Genomic DNA, 19,686 nt, shown 5'->3' on the forward strand with positions numbered 1-19,686 from the left:
AGAGGCAAAGAAGAGCCTACCCTACCGTAATGGGCCACTTTCATAAATGTGGGAGTCTCAAACATGCAGCGTGGCTCAGCCTGTCTGTGCTGATGCAGCTACCAGTCTGTTTGTCTAGGAAATGCTGTTCTGAAAGGTATGATTATTCTAGACTGTTGAGCAAGTTCTTCTGTGTGAGTTAGCTTAAACAATGCCAGTGGTACGTGTGGAAGGACTTAAAATGAAGAGGGAGGGGAGTGACATTTTTGATGGCCCTGGAAGGGCAGGAGAGGAGGTCATGCTGCCTGTGCAGCAAGGACATCAGCAGTCTTCTGAAATGCTCGGGTCTCTCATCAGCCCGTGAGTGAGGAGGCAGGGGCATGCAACATGTCCTGTGCACGTGTGCTCTTTCTGGGGACACCGCACTCGGGGTGTTGGGGGCGAGAGCCGTGCGAGCCACGGGGGTGAAACGTTCCTGCCTGCCCTGTGTTGGCCGCGCTCAGGTACCCACATGGTGTCCTGAAAGGATGCTGCTTAAAAACCTGGCTTTGGCTCTGGGAAAGGCATCCTTCTCTGCCTGCCTCAGGACAGGGGGGCATGCCGAGCACCCCAGGGCAGCAATGAGGTCAGGTGGGGACCCCCTCCTGTAGACAAGGGCAGGAGAAAATTGGCAGTGGGCTCTGGGGAAACCCTTTGTTTGCTCGTGTTATTAGCAAGGAGAGAGGAAGTAATGATTTATTGATGCTCCTGTGATTCTCCTACACCAGGCTAGGAAGGAGGAAATTCTGTTTCCCGGCTGCCATTCGTGGCTCTAATTGAGCTGTACGTCGCTCCTGCAGGGCAGCTCGCTGGCGGGGTGCTGGCAGTGCCCCCGGCGCTCTCGTACGGTGTCCCATCAGCCAGTCCAGCCTGGGATCATCAGGGATCACTGCTGTGCTCTTCCCTGCCTCGTGCTGTGGCCAGACTGGTCATGAGAAGCTCTTTGTAGAGCCCAGCGTTTCTCTGCTGCGGCGTTTTACGTTATTAATTCAGAAATATCTGATAGAGGGGTGGCAGCCACTGCTTTCTGTGGGAGCTGCCTTCTGAACGTGGATTGATAACTCACCAAAATATCCCCCTATTTTCAGGGTACGTTGGGCAGAAAGTGTGTCCTATTGATGCCTCTTGGCTGCAGCCTGGTAGCTGTGCCACCCCACGCCAACCGAGGAGGTCCCTGCCCTCACCCCGTGAGGGTAGGCTTGCGTGGCTGGTACCTTCCACCACAGTCATTGCCCTGTCCCTGCCACCTTCCCCACCTTTCAGGAGATGCTGGTGTGGCTGTGCCACTGGTGAGCTAGTAATTGGTGAAGGATATAATTAATGGCTAGTGTGCTGCAGTGTTTGCTCAGGGCTGTGCCAGCCCCCACCCATGCAGATACCAGCACAGCTTTACTAAATCCAGCTGAACTCCTGGGCTCTACCTGGTACATCTCCTCTGACAGCATGCTGTGCAGCGATGCCCGTTTCATGTGCTCCCCTGCATCCATCTGAGCCTTAGCTTAGCCCGTGAGGGACAAGGAGATTGTAGGTGAGACACTGGCAGACCTGATGTCTGCCCCCATTGAAACCTATGCTCCTTTGAACTGCAGCATGCTTTTTTGTCCATCTTCAAACAAAGGTTAACGTGAGCAATGTGGGATGGTTTAACATTAACATTTAACAGGATACTGATTTCTGGTTTTTTTACATTTGCTACTGGAGGTGGAGGGGTTTCCCAGTGCTGGGTGTCCTACAAACCCTGAATGCGAGGCAGTCCCTGTGCTGAAGACCCTGGCCCCTGACCAGCTCAAGTGAGCAAGAGAGGAGGAGATGGTTTACGAGCAGCATCAATAATGTCATAAAGTGCAAGTGGCAAGTTAATGCTGCTTTTTTTATTCCAGCCCTTTTGACAGGACCCTGTTAACAGTGGGTTGGGGAGCGGAAACAAAGGAAAGAGCAGAGCAGCTAACAGCCGGTTGTCACAGTGCTGCTGCATTAGTGTGAAAATGCTGTGTTTTCTCAGAAAAGAAGTGCCCTCTCCATAATAAATGGCATCACACAGCAAATAGCAGCTCCAGCCTGCGGATTCCTGTGGGCTGTGGGTGATGTCAACATGCCATCTGGAAGGGGACAGAGACCCTGAGTGGTTCAAGCACTGTGATCTTCCTTGGGAAGATCAGACCGAGGAAGGGTGGAGGATGGAAACCCTCGTGGGTGGAAGCCTGCTGGGCTGAGGAGGGTGAGGGGAAGCTGCACAAAGGGGTGCGTCTCGTGGAGGGGGTGGTGGTGAACGCGGAGGGACTACAGGTGGAGGACCAGGGACTGCACCAGGGCATGTGGTTGGAGACTGTAGCAGGAGCTACATTGAGTTTTGGGGATGTAGCAGCATGAGGGCAGGCTGTGCAGAGGGCAGGGTACTCAGAGCAGCACTGGCAGTCCCTTGGGAACAGCAGCACTGGAGTCCTCTGCACTGCTCCTCTTCCCAAAAAAAGTGTGTAGCTTGCTATACTTTTCTCTTACCTTCTCAGAAATGGAGATGCATTTGCTGAAACAACCTATCTTCCAGCTCTCTTTAGGTGTGCTCAAATGTGCGTTGCTCCATTTTCGTTACACAGATCTGTAGTTAGAGGTTGTGAAATGTTCCCTAGGCCATATGGACTGCTTGGAGGCTTCATCCCAAAGCTGGGTTCTTAGTGTTGGTTTTGTCCTTCATCTAGTACTTAACAAATTTGGTAGGTGTATTTTAACACACCTGGTTTTGTTTTTAAAGTTTCCCCCAGTTGCTTTCTTCTATATCTCTCTTTCTTGGGTAATCAACAACAAAAACTCCTAAATTTTTGTTTTTCATAACTGAGTATTGCAGAAGGGGCCTCTCATCCCCGTCTTGTTTGGAGGTGTTTTTTTTTCCCCACAGTCTGCAGTAGCTGTTAATTCACATTTGGTTTAGTAATTAATCAGGATATAAATAATACATAGCATGTTAGCAGAAAACTGCATGCCAGTGCTATGGAGGCAGGCAGTGTGGGCCCCGGCAGGGAGGGCTTGCCTTCTGCTGCTCTGCAGCCCCCAAAGGCCAATTAAGGGGCAACTTGATGAGATTCCAGCCGCTCCTTGGCTGCATAAATGGTTGCTCTGATGCACGGACTGGGGAGGGGCGAAGCAAGTGAAGATGAAGAGGGTGTTAGTGCTCAAAGAGCTGCAATGAGCACTGGAGCCCACGTGCTCCCCTCCTCTGCCGCTCCTCCGCGGTGTGCGTGGGCTGAGGCTGCGGGTGGTGGGACCAAGGGGATGGCGCAGGCACCAGTGGCAGCCCGTGGGAGACGTGCAGGATCCAGGGCACAGGCTCAGTAGCGTGCCCTTTGCCTTCAGCCTTGGCCTGTAAAGGTCTTTTCTTCTGAAGGCATGGCAGCTGTTGATAAACACAGCCTTGAAATGTGTCCTGAGTGTGGAGACCTGCTTCAGCTTCCCCTGGCCCTTCGCTCCAGCTCACCCAGCCTCCTGGATAACCCAGAGAATGACGACTCCAGTATTTTTCATTTCAAGGCTGGTGTTTATTTCAGCTGCAGTAATAAGCACTAAACTGGCTGGCAGGAGGAATAAATGTTGCTATGACAGTTTGGGTGGAGATTTGGAAATGGCGCTTCAAGTTGCAAAACAAGTATAAAAACCATCAAGAAAAAAAGGAAGCAAAAATGAAAGCTTAGGGCCGACAGACTGTGAAGATTTTGACTTTGTAACATTCACAGCTGTGTATTTGCTCCATAGCAGGGCAGCAAGAGCAGAAATAATTGATCTTGGGATAAGCTGGGTTTTGCAGCGGGATCTCAAAAGCTCCCTGCAGCAGGCTGAATATTCAAGGCTGCTGCATGGTCCTGAAGCTCTGTCCCTGGTTTTCCTGTGGGGATCACTGGACTTTGGTGCTTGTAACAGTGATTTTCTTTTCAACCTCTAAACCTTGAATGGGCAGACTCAGTTTGAAGCATGGCTCAAAATGCATTTCCTCTGGAGAAAGGAGGAAAAGGTAGGATGGTGTTGAGATGGGGTTCTGGCTCTGGGAACTGTTGGTTGGCTATTTGGCTCATGCAGTGCCTGCTCTGGGAGTTTCCTGTACCATAGTCTCTCCTAAATTCAGGTGCACAAGAACCACAGCTGAAGCAGTGCAGTAACATGTGGGGTGTTGTGTTTCTCAGGTGCTGGAGCAAGATGTGGTTCTCCAGTCGATTGATCGTGCCATTGAGGCTGTGCACAATGCAGCCATGAAGAATGGAGGAAAGTACAACCTGGAGCAGAGAGATGTCCTCCAGTAAGTCTGATGGGTGTCTGGGAGAGCAGGTGAATGGAGGGTAGTCAACATATGATGCTGGTGTCTTTTCTATCCTTGGGGGTCAAGGTGGGTGTTGTTGATTTCAGTCCCTGTGCTGCAAAGTCCTGATGCACGCAGAGGTTCCCAGTGTTTGAGCTGCTGGCTGGTGCTGCTGCTTCTGTCGACACGTCGAACAAAGTAGTGCTTTGGCCTTGCCCCTCTGTCCCTGTGCATGTAAACACGAGGAGCCTCTCAGCTGGATTGTAGGCTTGGAGGACAAATCCGAAACCTTTCTGGATGCATTTTCTACTCTCTACCAGCCTGGTATTGTAGAAGTTGTTGGCATGTGGCATAAGGTCCTTAATATGTTCTCAAATAATTGCTTGTGAGGAGAAATTTTGTTTTGCTCTGACACCTCGTGCTCCACGCTGAGGCACAGTGGTTTAATCTCAGCTGAACAGCAGTTCTGAAGTGCAGGCAATTTCTGAAGCTCGCAATGCAATATGTGACTCTCCCTGAGGAAGAGGTATTTTTCTCCAGTGATCTGATGAATAAATCATGGGCTCTTGCAAAGCCTCTTCCTTCCTCCCCCAGAAGTGCTTCCTTAGTTGTTAATGAAACTGGAGTTGATGTTCAGAGGAATGTAACCCATTGTGGTATATATAGCCCAAGTGCGATAAATCACTAAAAAATACCGTTTAAATGTTGCAGCACTGTTGCCCCGTTTAGCTTCACTGTTCCTGATGTCCTTCTTTGTCAGAAAACTGATCCATCACCGGAAGGAGACGGTGTCCCGCAAAGGCCACTCTCCCACGGCCCAGGGGGTGGCTATGACGCAGTCCTCCAGCGACCACCATCTGGACGTGGCACGGCAGCCCAACGGCGTGTGCCGGACGGGGTACGAGAGGCACCACAGCCTTCCAAACACCGAGTTGGAGGAGGAGGATGAAGGTCTCTATCAGGTAACAGTGGCTGGATGCTTTCTAGGCTTCTCCTTTGGTGGTATGACATTGCTTGTCCTACGCCTTTGCAGCTGAAGTCACAAATCAGGTGTTTGGCTGCTTACCTGGGATTACTGCAATGTAAATTGAAGTCTGGAACAGTCCCTCTGCCATTTACACCTGTGATGCTTTTAGGGATCCTTGAGGTTCCATGGGTTTATGGTGACATGCAAGATCTGTTCTATATTGTGTGTCTGTCTCTTGATAACTTTCTAAAAGAGTCACAAGCTCCCCAGAGACTATTTTGGAAAACGGTTTTGATGTGAGCAGCAGGACTCCCTCTGAGTACTCAGTGCTTTGTTTCCCCATTGTTAAATCTGCACAACAAGATCTTTGGTATTTAAGTGTTGTACCTGCTGTAGCTGCCTGTGTTTACTGCTCAGAACATAAAAGCCCTGAAGATCCTGCTTTGTCTGAATTTTGCTTGTCATGATGAATTAAAGGTAAATTGCAGGAAATACAGGATTAGAGGGGATTTTTTATCTCAGTGGCATACAATTCTGAGGTTACTGTGCGGCGCCAGCAAGGCTCAGAAGTAGCCCAGGACAGATGCAGCAGTTGCTGGGCTGGATGATGTGGCTGACCACACGCTGTTCTAGCTGGGTGTTAGGGCGAAGGCGCCGAGCAGGGATGAGCGCAGGGGTTTTTTTTCCTCGTACAGATGAACACGTGCACTGTAGTTTTTCTTCATCCACCTGGGATAAGTGTTTATAAGGTACTGACACCCTGTCACTCCTAGCAGATGAGGCTTGTTTTACACTTGAAGAACTGCGAGTCTGCGGAGATGAAAGGTAGCTCTGGCTCGTGCAGAGCACAGCGATCCCTACGAACCCCATTTTTCTCCTTGGTAGTGATTTTCTTTTCTGGGCAGCCAGACGAGCTCCATTCTCAAGCCTGTGCATTACGGGCTGGGCAAATGTAGCACCTTACAGCCCATTCTCTGGGCAAATTCCCCGTCTTTATCTGGCCTGGGGTTTGGTCGCTTGCCAAAAAGTAGCAAGACAGCTCCCTTGGCTGACAAAGAGCTGTTTCTGTCTGAGTGTCACGGAGGATGCAGTCAAAGGGCTTCCAGCTTAGCCCCATGCTGAAAGGACTCCTTGAGACTTTAACAGCTCAGTTGAGCGATTTCCTGTGTGCTTTGAAAATAATTAAATGGAGGAAGCAGCATTGCTTTCTCCCACTGGTCATGCAGCTGCCTAAGAGGAGACCTACTGAAATCTAAACTTTCTCACCAAGTCAGGAGCAGCAGAGGTTATTGCACGTGCTTTTGACTGCTCGAGGTTCTTGGGTGCATTCAGTTTTTGCATCTTAAGCAAAATTTGAGGTGCAAATTTCCTGTTGGTGGCTTTGCTCTGAGGGCTGAACTGGCTGAGGTACTTGGTGATGGCACCTGTGCTGAGTCTCTCTTCAGCTCCTTTGTAGTTACCATGAGGTGGGAGGCTGGGGCAGTTACACACCAGCTGCCAAGGGAGCCTCTTGGAGTATTTTAGTCAGTCTGCTGCATTTGTGCATGCTCAATGGGTTTGTGATGCTCATCTCCAGAAGCCTTTGCTGCACATCAGCACATCTGGTTTAGCAGAGTTTGCCTAAAGGAGGTGATGGGTGGGGAATTGTTGGTGTGTTTTGTTTTTTTTTTTTTTGTGTAAAGGTTCCTACTATAATAGCATTATTCCCAGGAGTTGAAGGAGTGGTGGTGGTCTCTGCCTGCCTGGCTGGAAAGAAGATGGGAGTGTTGTGGCTGAGTCAGCTCTCAAGCAGCATGGGGAGCAGAGCCTCTGATAGCAGTTACTGCAAGATGGAAAAGGAGAGGAAGCAGATGTGCAGAATCAATGGATTTGAGGAAGTTCACAGTCCCCTTGTAGAGGCCTGGGGAAAGGGAGGTTTACAAGGTGTGTGTAGGCACGGAGGAGGTAAGGTCCCTCCTCTCCCTTCTGGACAGGATGGATCAGAACTGCAGGAACTTCTGTGCAGTCACCTTCCCCATGGCAGCTGGACAGAGGATGTTTTCTCCGCTTCCCTCAAGGGGTTTTGGTGTTGTACATCCTCCTCTTGACCCCACGCAGCGTTTGGGACGTGGGGCAGAGGCAGGTGACGGCCACCTCTCATGGCAGCTCAGCTCCTGGGGAAGTTCACATGACATCTCATGTTGTGACGGTGGCCGCCTGGGCTGCGGCGCGTGGCCGCTGGAGCTCACGTCAGCTGGACGCCTGTTCATGTCGGCGCTGGGCTGGAATAGCTGCCTTCAGCTTGCGTGGTAAACTTGGAAGGGCTAAAGAAGCCGTGGAAATACTCCAGAACGACCCCACCCCAGCTATCTCCAGATAATGCCAGGCAGCTGCTCTAAGCCCCGAGCCTGCCTGGCCACCAAACCCGGCTGCTCTGGGAGCGGGGCCGGGCCGAGCGGCTGCGGCTCCACTGCCCCGCAGGGTGGCCTCTGCTTTTAGCACAGCTGAGCCTTCCCCATTTAGGAGCAGCCTTCCAGCTGCACGATGTGGAGACCCCTCCCTATCTGTTTGGCCTCTCTCAGCTTTGTCATCCCTTTTTTGGACTGACACAGATAATTTTTGGAGCTGTATGCAAGTATCATATGGCATTTTACCCAGAGAACAATGTGGGACGGATTGACAACAGCAGAAGAGCTCAGTCTGGGAGCCTGCAGCAATATCTGGTTATAATCCACCAGCTGAAGGCCCTTAACAAGTCATTTCTTTACATGTGACATAGGAAAAGGTTGGTTGTATTCTGTGCTGGGTGAGCGAAAGGGACTGAGAGATCACTTTTTTAAAGGCTTTGTGGGCTGTGCAAACTTCTGTGTCTTCACTTGTCTGGTAGGGTGCAGACATGGGCTGTGAGCACCATATTGTCAGCTTTTGGCATCCAGTCTTGAACATTTGAGTTGTCTCCTGAACGTGCCTTATGTACAGGAATATCTTTGCTCCCATTTCACAGGAGGTTTCAGACCTTCCTGGATCATGGGGAAAAAGTACATTTTTCATTTCCCATGTTGTAAGCTATTTAAGATGGAGACTTTTCAGGGGCCTCTCTGTTTTTCGCTGCAGGGACTGGCAGTGTGTTGTGCTCTGTATGGCTTTATGGGACTGTTCAGCATGGGCGGGCTACAGAAAAACTTCTCTTCCAGGGCTAAACAAACCTGGAAAATTTGCACTGTGTGGTGGCCTGAACATCACCATAGATTCCAGCTGGCTTCAGTCTGGGCTGCCTGAGACATTGAGGCCATCACCTTCTTTCCCTTCCTGTGCTGCCCTGGGTGGTTTTGCTGCAGGCAGCAATTGCAGTATTGCATAAAAGAGGCATGCTTTGGGCAGCAGGCTCTGAAAAGCAGAAGTCCTAAGAGGCCCTGAGCCACTGGGGTGTGAGGATTAGAGTATTGATGCAACGTGCTCCCACCTAGCTTGACTGCTGTGTTCAGCAGCATTCTACCAACCAGAGGTGAACCCTGAGCTTGCACCTCACCAGTGTAGTTCTGGGTAATGCTGTCATGGTGTTTGGATCTAACAGGAAGAGATGAGTGTAGGAATCTGGGCCTGAGGCTCATATGCTGCCAGATTGACATTGCTAGCAGAGGAGACTTACAGGAGAAACCCCAGATGTGGAGAGTTAATGCAACTCCCTGTCAAAAGCACTTCCCTGCGGGTCTTGCTACAGGTAGTGTAGGATTGCACAGAGAGTCTAGCCCTATATTCTCCCTGCATGAGCAGGAGTAGATCTCAAAGCATGGAAAAGGAGTTTACATGTCTCCAGTCCTTGGCTTTGTCTTTTTCCAAGGGTGTTTGTAGCTGATGTAATGGATCTCTCCAGAAGAGTGTCTAAATATGCGCTGTGTTTGCAGCCTCTGTGGAGCTATTGAGAGTGGTGTGGAGTCACAGTGAGTGTGTGGGATTGCATTTGGAATAAAGGAGGAGTAAATTCTTGACAGGTCTACACGACATGTGTGCCATGTACTGCTGAACACAGCAATTAAACAAGGGCTGCTTTGCCTGTCACAGGGAGGGGTGAAGCCCACTTGCATCCTGCTTTGTTGTTCAAGGAAGCTGCCTATTAATATCTGTCCTCCTGAGAAAACTTCCTCGAATGATGAGAGATGTAAGGACAAATCTACACACACACACGAGAAAGAAGGTTTCATAACAGAGAATGTCTTTATTGTCAGCCTCCTTTGATTGCTCTGAAATCTTCCCTTACAGATCCCACCGCAGGCCCGGCGTGCTGCTCCTGTCACCCCCCCGCCGCCAGAGAAGCGCAAGAACACGCAGGTTGCTGCTCCAGTGAAAAGTAAGGAGAAGCTGCCTTCCAGACCGGGCTCAGAACGGGCACCGGGCCACCTAACAGTCGCAGTGCCTGGGTGCTTTTGCTTTGTGCTCAGAGAGCAACCTTGTCTATATCCTACATTCCTACAGGGTTTATATCCTTTTAGATATATCTATATATTTTTAATGTAGAGGCGTGTATATCCTAAGTTCCTATAGGTTCTAGTGCCAATGATGATGAGCTGGTGAGCAGTGCTCCTTCAAGTCCTCTCTGGTTTGGGAGGGTCTAGGCAGCCTGGCGCTGTGGATGGGTGCCAAGTACAGCGTCCTCCCAGTCCTCCTGTGCTGGTGGCCCTGGGAAATATGGTGCTCTCTGAGGAGCAAACTCCATGCCTGCTCAGGTGGCTATTCTGGCCAGTGCACAACCTTGGGGATTTAAGATCCTGTGGGTGTTTTTCTCCCACAGACACCGTGGCCATCTCCCAGCAAGGCAGAGGGCTTTCCCTGGCAGTGCAGAGTGTGGTAGTTCACCAGGGGGAGCTCACTGGTCACACTTTTAGGACAGGCTCAGGTCTCGCTGTTGACTTCCAGTCTGTTGGGCGTTATCTTTGTACAGTGCTCAGATGGAATTTCCATAAAATCGGTGGCTGGTGCCTGTAATAAGGAGCAGTAGTGGTTCCAGGAGCACACCTGCCAACATGCTGCCCACAGGCAGGGGAAGAGCTAATGAGAAGCACTTCAGAGCAGAGCCATGGGGCCATGGCAGGGGCTTCTCCATCTTTGGTGCAGTTGGGCTGGCAGAGGCAGTGGTCATCCTGCTGAGCTGCTGTCAGCTTGTCCAAGTGCTCTCCTGTGCTGTGACAGTCAGGTCATTAGTGACACACAGTGTATCTCAAGGCCACTCTTGTCACCTTGTGAGGAGCAGGGCAGAGCTGTTGACTTGCAGGTAGTTAATTGAAACTTGGGGCTGGCACCAGCTTACGTAATGGTACTTAATGGTATTGAGCCATTTTTCACTGTGGTAGTGGGAGTTCACAAAGGTCAGTTTGCTTCAACTCATTATCTTGATTTAATGAAGCATGGTGGGAGCTATGATTCATGAATGCCTCTTGGAGGAGGAAGAGGAAGAAAGAAGGATGCTGAACCCCTGTGGGATGAAGGGCCCCAATTTTTTGCCTAGCTTGTGCTTGAGTGATGGATGGGGTAGTAGAGGGCTCACAGGACCAAGAAGGAAGGAAGGGTTGGAGTTGCTTGCAGAGGTGCAGCAAAGATGTTTCACGTGTCTGTCACACAGGTCCTGCCTTTGGTGTGGGAGAATCTGCCATCCCTGCGAGCTGGGCTCCCCATGGGGTGTGTTCCTTCTCTTCCAGCACTAACATCGGCTGCTTTTGCAAAGCTCTAGATGAAGATAGCTCAGTGTTTGCCCAAGTAACTGTTGTCACAGGCAGGAAAGGACTCGGATGCATTTCTGTCCCCATGAAACTAATGGATGAGGTTTATCAAAGCTATATACCAGACCAGGTTAAAGGAAGAAAAATCTAAACATCTCTTTGTAGTGCATTTTTTTTTTTTGGTTGCTGGAAGGTGGGACTGATATCCCTGCTAGAACTAGTCAAAACGAGAGACAGGGGAGAAATACAGTAGAGCAGGTAAGGTGGAGGCTTGTGAAAGCAGTAGGTGCTAGCAGGGCTGCAGGGCTCGTGATCAAACGTTGGAGAGTGCTGAAAGAGAGAGACTAGAGGTGTTGTCAGCCAAATGTTTCTTCATCCTCGGTGCTAACTGTGGTGTGCAGTTGGTGAGGTGCATGCAAGAGGGCTGTGTGGGCTGGCATGTGAAGCCTTCAGTCTCATGCAGTTCTCGGGCACCATCATTCAAAAGATTGAGAGCTTAAATTCTGAATGCAGAAGAAGCCCACTGCTAAGCCAGGGGGGAAGGACTTTTCTGTCCCTTAGTCCTGCCCCTCCTTCTCTCACTTCCCCTGTGTAAAACACTGAGCCCTTTGAAGGGTATTAATCTGAAAAGAGTCGTTTTCCCCTTTCTAAAGAAGTGATTGTGCACAGAGAGAGCAGTACAATTTTGCTTTGAGATAACTGAGGCAGGAAGAGAAGTTAAACTGCTCTGGTCGCATGCACAATGAGCCTTTTAATGGACTGTGCTGTAGCAATTTGGGTCTTTCTTTTTTCTTTTGATGCTGTTGCTAAGGCATTTTTAATTGTTCCGTTTCAGACTCAGTTGAAATTATCCCTGGGTCAGCTTCTAGTGCCTCCTCTGTGAGCACGACATCCCTGGATACCTTGTACACTGCTTCTTCTGTGTCAGAGACGGCTCTGCCGACGGCCACCTCCAGCCCTGCCAACACCCCTCCCCCTGTGCCCAGCCGCAGCGTCCACACCACCATAACGCGCAATTTGGACGCCGGCTCGGTGGCCCACTCCCGCTACGGGACTTCCCCGAAGGATGGGGCAAGCAAATCTCCCCAGACCAAGAGAGCTGCCCCGGCACCGCCAGCTGAAGGGGGGACCCAGAGGTCCCACACTGGGGATGGGGAGAAGACTTCTCAGATGAAGAAAGCCACCCTGGCCGCCCCTGCGAGCCTGGATGCCTTCAGCTCCCTCTGCCTGGAGGATAAGAAGGTGGCTGCGGTGGAGCCGGTGCCACCAGAGCCCAGTGGTCTGGTGGCATCTGTCCCCAAGACAATAGGTGCTGAACTGATCGAGCTGGTACGCAGGAACACCCACCTCAGCTATGAGCTGTCCCGCGTGGCCATCGGCGTGGTCATCGGCCACATCCAGACCTCCATTCCAGCCACCAGCAGCATCATGGAGCAGATTCTCATCTCCGTGGTGGAGAGTAAGGTAGCGTGTGTGGGGCTGGACTGAGGGGCTGCACCAAACACCTCCTAGCATGGGGCAGAAGGTGTTATGAGCTCACTGAGCTCCCCTAATGTTTGGGATGAGGAGCTTAGTGAGATCCTAAAGGAAAGGGGAGAGGTGCTAGATGGGGGTAAATGTCTAGCCGGGGGACCTGGGGTTTAAACCAGGTCCAAGTACTGGTAGCAAGGGAGTGGAAAACAGATGAGTGTTTTCCCCAAACGAGCTGCAGATGTACAGCACAACCTCGAGTTTGGAGCTGGGAGTGAGAGGCCAAACCAACTGAGAGGGCCCTTGGTGCTGTGGTGGAGGGGTGGGTGTCTCAGATGAGACTGTGGCTTGGGGAGAGGGAGATGGGATGGGCAGCACTGAACCGAACCACATGAGCACCTCAGGTGGGAGATGACAGCCTTGCAAGTGCCACGGGCAGCACTGGTGACAACACAGTGCTGAAAATGGGGCCTTCACAGTAAGTGCTTCTGTAGAGAAACCTTTTATAAAATAATGCATTGTACAAACTTGTTTTCTTCTACAGTGCTGCACGTACTGCGTGTAGATTCAGCAAACCTGTGCAAAGTATAAATCTGCAGGGATTCTTGTCTCTTTGATGATGGAGCACCCAAGACTTGTATACGTCTGTCCTGCTATTTCATCAAAGCAATGGAAACTAGTTTTCTGTAGATGCAAACCTCTCCATTATTCCACAACACAAACCTCAGCCCTGCTTTTTTTAAAGACCATGAAAGTAGTTTTTCAGCCACTGGAGGAAAAGCATTATATTGAGCTTCTTCCAAATAACCCTTATGCCAAAAGGATTGCATATTCCTCTTTCATCTGCTGCAGACATGCAAGGAAGGAAGTAAAAGAATGCTTCTTGCAGCAGTCATTGAAATGGGAAGTGCACCTAGGCAGCCCTCTGCTTTAGTTGGAGGGATAATAAATTTCAGCTCCCACTTGCTAAATACAGCCCCGAGGAGTACGTTTCATATAAACATCTAAGATTGGAGTTCCATTGCTGATGGCAAGATTATAATGAACTGTTCAGAAGCATCTGAATATGGAAAGTGAATGGCATTCAAATTTTAGATCAAATCATAATCTGGTTAACTGTATGTGCTGAATAGAGGGTCCTAGAAGCAATCATCAAGTCTCAGTTTGTGGCCATAACCCAACGGTTAATTGCTTCCTCCTGCAATAACGATGTCGTCTCAACACACGATCTAGATTCAGCAAAAAAGTTTAGCTGTTTCAAGCAAATGTTCTGGCTCTGACTTGCATGCTAAGAAGTTCAATTTTCTATTATTTGGACCCTGGACAAGATTTGAATATTATTATTTTCATACCTTCTCTCAGGATACAATAAGCGTAATTCCACAGAAATCGTTTAGTGCTGGCTTTTTGCAGAGAGGAGTTGAAAACCTCCATTTGATGCCCGTTGCTGCAGACCAGCCTGAAACATGGGAAGAAATTTTGATGCTTGTGCAGGGCGTGGATCTACTCATAACTGATACAGTGTCTATCATTAGGACATCTGCTGGACTCAAAAGTACCCGGTACTTTATGGAGACACAGCAGGAGGTCCTGGCTCATGATGCCTCATCATACCTATCTTGAGCAGAACTTCTTTCAGATGGAGAGCCTGGGTGGGCTTGCACCATGGTCAGGTGTAAGCATTGTGGTCGTGGTGTGCACTTTTCCTCAGTTTCTAATGCAGAAGATGGAGCTCTGCTGCTGTGTAGGGACCTGGTCCCAGATGAGGTTGTTCACCTGGCGCAGAAGACAAGCTCTAACAGTTAAAAATTCAGCCATGGGTAGTCATGGTGTGGCTGTACAGCCACAGTTTCACTAACATCATTTAATGGTGCAAACTATTATCATTGACTTTGTGTTATTTGTTATGCCAAATTGTTCTATGATCTCAGGGGTTTCTCTGCAGAATTGTTGCTGAGTCGTCAGTTCTAAGTCAAGGACTGCTTTTTTTTTTCTAATTTTGTAACATATGAAATTCTTCCACACCCCAGCCTGTGCAAATGCATGGTCAGTTCATCTTTTGCATATTTTTCAAGATTTTTCTTCCACCGCCTAAAACACAGTGAGAGATAAGCTTTGATTTAAAGCTTCAGTCTGCTCATAGTAGATATCCCACCTCCTTCAACCTCTTGTATCATGTTCTTTAGTTATCCTTTCTATTCCTATTCCAGTCTTAATTTGAAGTCAGATCGCCGGTTTACTAAATCAATTCTGGAATCCATTACCTCACTCCTATCCCCGGTGCCTTCTGGAGGTTGAGTTGTGGTGACACTTCCCTCTTATTTACCTTGCTGCTTCTCCAGCACAGAGTCTGCCCCGGTACGTGTTTTCAAGAGAACAAAAGATCCTTGTGCTGGCACAGCACCACTAAAATCACGGCTGCTGATTTTAGAGAGGTAACATAAGGCTACGCTGGAGGAACAGCAAAGAGAAGGAGGGTGCTGAGGTGCTCACACCTTAGGAAGGGTGCTTCAGAGGTACCATACTACCTTGGGGAAGCCTGATCTGAAGGATCAAACATGCTGAGCTGGCTCTCCCATGTCAGGATTTGTCCCGGCCTTGGAAATGGCCACTCTTCTTGTCCTTGAGCAAGTTCCTGACAAGTGGCATGGTGACTGGGCAAGATAGGCAAAGGGAAATGAAACCTCTTTTCAAAGGCATTGCTGCAGTGACCCTCTAAACTGGAGCTGGCTTTCATGGGAAGTCATTTGACATTTTGGCAGCACTAAAAGATAATATAGATGCTGCCTGGTTTTCAAGCATCTAGAGAATCGCTTGGATTAGTGTGTATGGGTGGTATGTGATTGCCTTCAGCTCTGCTGAATAATCTCCAGTCTGAAAGGAGAGGGCAGTACTGCAGACATCTTGTCTAGAGAGGTTGATTTGAAAATTAAACTGAGTGCAAGGTGAGCAAAGTTGCCTAATACACAAGCCAGCTACACCTTGAGAGGGAGCGCTTAGAAATAACTTACCTGCTTTTTATTAAATTAGCATTGCTGTGTTGCATGTGTGACTCAAACCCATCTCTGGTTGCCTTAAATTTAAGCTTGAAAACTGCTCTGACAAAGGTGTGTGATTCAGCTCGGTCTTAGAGATCAGCTCAGGCTGCTGCGTGAGGTCAAACGGTTCTTGGCTGTCTTGGAGGCAGAGGAACAAGTTAGGAAGTTGGTGTGGGAGGTGATGTAGTTCTGGAGAGGGTTCCCCTTGTAGTGCTAGGCTGGGAGCTGCTCCCAGCTGTCCATTACCACTGCCCACTGCCTGTTTTCCCCAACAGGCCCCGGCAAACCTCATGGCTAGTGTGGCCAAGCTCCCTCTATTTCCCCTCAGTCCATGCAGGCTGCCTTTTGAGCAGTTCCCATTCATTGATTCAGCTTTGCTTAAGGGAGACTTGCTTTTACCAAGACACAAATGCTGCTCTGGGGCTCGGCTTGTCCCTGTGGTACCCTTGTCCCTCTGCTTGCCGAGGACAAAGGGAAGTTCAGCGGAGTGAGTGCTTTCAAGGCTGAGTCCTCTGGCTGGGCTGTTAGCATGCCCACATGGGGATCCTCCTTGGTGAAATACAGCAACAAAAGTGAATCTGGAGGGTGGGAGGAACACATTAAGTGCTTATGCAAGTCCATTGCTCATTAATTACTAGAAGAGCCTTTTTGAATGTCTGTGCCAGAGTCTTCATGCACAGCCATCTCACTCCAGCTGTAAATGGGCCACAGTGGTGCAGAGAGAGGTGCTGCTGAGTGAGTCTGTGGAGTCAATGTGTTGGGCTGGGATAGCTGGACAGCAAAGGCTGCAGAGACCTGACTGAAGCACAGCTAACATGGGGGTTGAAGCTCAGTGCTCCTGTCTCCCCTTGATGCCCCACAGGTCTGTGCACAGCAGGCGGGGTCCCCTTCCTGCAGAGCCAACCTGCCCTGCGACAGGGCCATATCCCAGGGTGCCCAGCTGGGAGCAGACCTGCTGCTGCTGAAAGAGTGCACATGAAAGGCCTGCCCTAGAGAGCAAGGTTCAGCTGAAGTTCGGGGTCTCTCTGGCACCATGGCTCATCTGGTTCGGTGCTGCCGGGGAGCCTGGCAGTCTGCCTGTGTGGAGGAGAGCATTGTTAGCCACTGGGGCTGGAGTGCAAGTGGTTTGCTGCCCCGGCGAGGGGGAGGTTCCCAGGGAAGTCCCCCTGAAATGTGTCTAAAAACCTGCTATATAGTTTACACAAGGTGGATCTGGGGGGGAAACTTGGTAGATGTGTGTGCCCACAGCACTGGTGATTCCCCCACGCCGGAGTGGTGGGGAGAGAGACATGGGAAGGTGAGGAAGAAGCTGGAGGAAGAGCTCGGCAGGATGGTATCAGGGTTTTCATGGCAGATGTGGTTACATCTGAGCAGCGTGTGGGTGGTGAGGTTCCTAAAACGGTTTTTGGCAACTCAGAAGGAATGAAATCCCTGCAGCAGTTTGTTCTGCTGGACTGGGGGGAGGGAACTATCTGAAGCAAAGTGCAAAGTGGCATTGTTAGAAATACTGAAAGCACTTCTTGCTTGGGAGCAGATTCCTGGAAATGACCATATTATGAGGCTGCAGGTTGAAGTAGCTGCCAAGATGTTTAATAAGCAGAGACCTGACCTTGGTGGTGGGAGGGCTGAGAATGGTGCTGAGAGTGCATTGAGACAGTGTGTGGTGTAGTTACAGTGGTTGGATTAAAGAGCTTCTTAATGGATTGATCTCATCCAAGTCCATTAGGAGCTTGATGCTCAGTGGAGTCATAAAGGCTGTAGATGAAGGATTGGAGGAAGCAGATTAGTGATAAGAGGCTAAAAAGAGTGATCATTAAAACGAGTATGCATTAAAATGCTCATACAAAAAGACATCCCAGCAGTGGGCTGAGGTAGGGCCAGCCCTGCACTACTCTAATGAGGAGGATCTGAGTAAGGTACATAAATGGAGAACCCTGTCCCAATAGCTGGGATGCATGAGGACAGGCAGGTGACACCACAGTGTTGTAGGCCCTCATAAAGGTGGGAGGAGATGGAAAGATCAAGCTGAGTCTCTTAACTAAAGTATTTGCTTCTGTGATAAATCACATCAGTGGGAGATTCTCCTGTGTTTATGCTCAGCTCCTGAAAGCTGCCATCCTCTCTCACAGCTGGTTACCCGGTTTTCTGTACACATTCCACAGCTTCCCAAAATTTTAAGAGTGTACAAAAGCTCATGTTAAACAAGCATGCTCTTTCCTTCCTTACCTTGGTTGTCCTACATCACAGACCACAGCAGCTGTTGGGACAGGTTAGCAGGGCCTGACTCTTCCCTGCTCTTTCTCCAGGGAGAGGAAAAGTGTAGGAAAGACAACTGAAGAGTGAAGCCTTCATGGCAAGAGTTATGTATGAAGTGGAAGTGGTGGGGCTGCAGGTGACAGCAGTCTGAGAAAGGAGTGCGTGTGTCAGATCTGCTGAGGTAGCCTGCATTGTAGCTACAAGCGTCAGAGCTGCTGTGAATGGTGGTAGAGCTGTGCTGTGTGGCAGAAAGCAGAACCAGAGCAGCCCAAGATTCATTGGTTCCTATCCTTGCTGTAGAAGGAGGCAGACCTGGTGTTGAGCAGGTGGCATGTAGTGCCATGCAAATGTTTGCTCCTAAGCCAAGGATTAAAGGAAATCTGTCCCTTTCGAGATGGAGGGAGGGGCAGTGAAGCGAGCTTCTCCTTCCTGGAGGCAGTTGTGCAGTGTGGTGGTTTTGTGTCCTGGGACACATCTCTTTTACTGGGGTGAGCCTGGAGGTGTGCTCAGCGGCTGCCTGACAGTGGTCCTGGCCCATGCCAGGCTGCTTTGGCTTTCCCTATGCTCAGGATGATTTTTAGAGTCTACAATGTGTCCTCTGAAGGGCTTCCGAACGCCTGCTTGATTCTCGCAGAGGCTTGAACCCAGAAGGAAGCCAGTGGTTTACTTGTTTTGTGGGGAGGTAATAGAGTACCTTTGGGTTCCCTGAGGTTGGGTTGCCCCATGCTCTTGGCACACAGAGCTGCTTTTCTGAAAGATGTAGTGTGTTTGTCTACCCTGTGGGGAGGGCTTAGCTGGCACCAAGTGTAGTGCTCTGCCCAAGCATTTTGGGTTTTCCTTTAAGCGGGTTGAAGTGTGCAGAGGGCTGTGGTCATCCGAGCTGGCCTCTTGCCTTGAGTTCCTCCCTTGCAGGAAATGGGCATTCCCCTCACTGCAGCATTCACCCCACCCCAGGGCAGGCAAGCACCCTCTGGCTTGCTGGGAAGGAAAGTGGGGAAGCTGGTGGTGTGAGTGTGTGCCAAGAGGTTACAATTAAGTGATCTAGGAGAGACTTGGGTACAAATTCCCATGGCTTTGGGAATGTTGATTTGCCTGGATCAGCCCTAGGTTACTAACAGCACTAAGAAAAAGGGGTATAGTTTTGTTTGAGTGAGGTTTCTTGAGTTCTTCAGCATCCTCAGAAGACAGCTAATGCTCTAGCAGGATGATGGTAGCTTGGATTTAAAGACATTCTGTCCATGCACCAGTTCTGGCACCTATTCTGATTGATTCAGTGCATTAGCTGTGCAAGGAAAGGAGACGAGTAGAGGTCCCAAAAGTATGAGAGCTAAAATAACATGCATCTTAAACTTGCTGTCTTTTTGCTGCCAGCTTTTGACTTAATGAGGCCAACTGTCAGTCTGGAGACAAAGATTTGAGGAAACAGGCACCCAAACAACAGCTAGCTGTCGGGACCCCCTAACCAGTGGTTTTGCTGTTGTGCAGAATCTGAGCGCGGGGCTGCCCTCGGGGCAGATCTGCCACGACGAGCAGCGGCTGGAGGTGATCTTTGCCGATCTGGCCAGGCACAAGGACGACGCTCAGCAGCGCAGCTGGGCGCTCTACGAGGATGAGAACGTCATCTGCTGCTACCTGGAGGAGCTGCTCCGCATCCTGGTGAGTAGATTTCCCTCTACAGCAGAGCAGATGGTCCCAGTGAAGTTACTTTTTTTTTTTTTATGGGTTTTTAAGGTGCTTTCAGCCAAGACATGCTGTATAGCAGAGATGTTTCTCAAGAATTCTCTTTGATGCAGAATCTGCAGGATGGTGGTTCTTGAATTGTCCTTGTGCTCTGCCTTCAGTTTTTTGTGAGGTGGTTGAGCTGGGGCTACTGAGACCTGAAAGCAGCTGGCCTCCCTCGAGGTCCCCGCAGCAGGCACTTTGCTCCTTTGATGTACCACTGAGCTGACCTGTTCATTCCTG

The 19,686-nt window shown here is 49.9% G+C and overlaps 1 protein-coding gene across 1 annotated transcript in view; it reads left to right on the forward strand.

Annotated features, from left to right (window-relative positions):
* Positions 1 to 4,187: 4,187 nt before the first annotated feature.
* The window catches only part of NCKIPSD (NCK interacting protein with SH3 domain), a gene marked incomplete at its 5' end in the record, with an annotated part of 27,259 nt that continues 11,760 nt past the window's right edge, over positions 4,188 to 19,686 (forward strand). The window contains 5 exons of the mRNA XM_008945347.1: positions 4,188 to 4,300; positions 5,061 to 5,262; positions 9,507 to 9,594; positions 11,796 to 12,424; positions 19,210 to 19,384. Of these exons, the coding sequence (XP_008943595.1) occupies positions 4,188 to 4,300; positions 5,061 to 5,262; positions 9,507 to 9,594; positions 11,796 to 12,424; positions 19,210 to 19,384 (1,207 nt within the window). The remainder of the gene's footprint in view (positions 4,301 to 5,060; positions 5,263 to 9,506; positions 9,595 to 11,795; positions 12,425 to 19,209; positions 19,385 to 19,686) is intronic.

Source organism: Merops nubicus, unplaced genomic scaffold (assembly GCF_000691845.1).
Source record: "Merops nubicus isolate BGI_N331 unplaced genomic scaffold, ASM69184v1 scaffold33108, whole genome shotgun sequence".
NCBI lineage: Eukaryota > Metazoa > Chordata > Aves > Coraciiformes > Meropidae > Merops > Merops nubicus.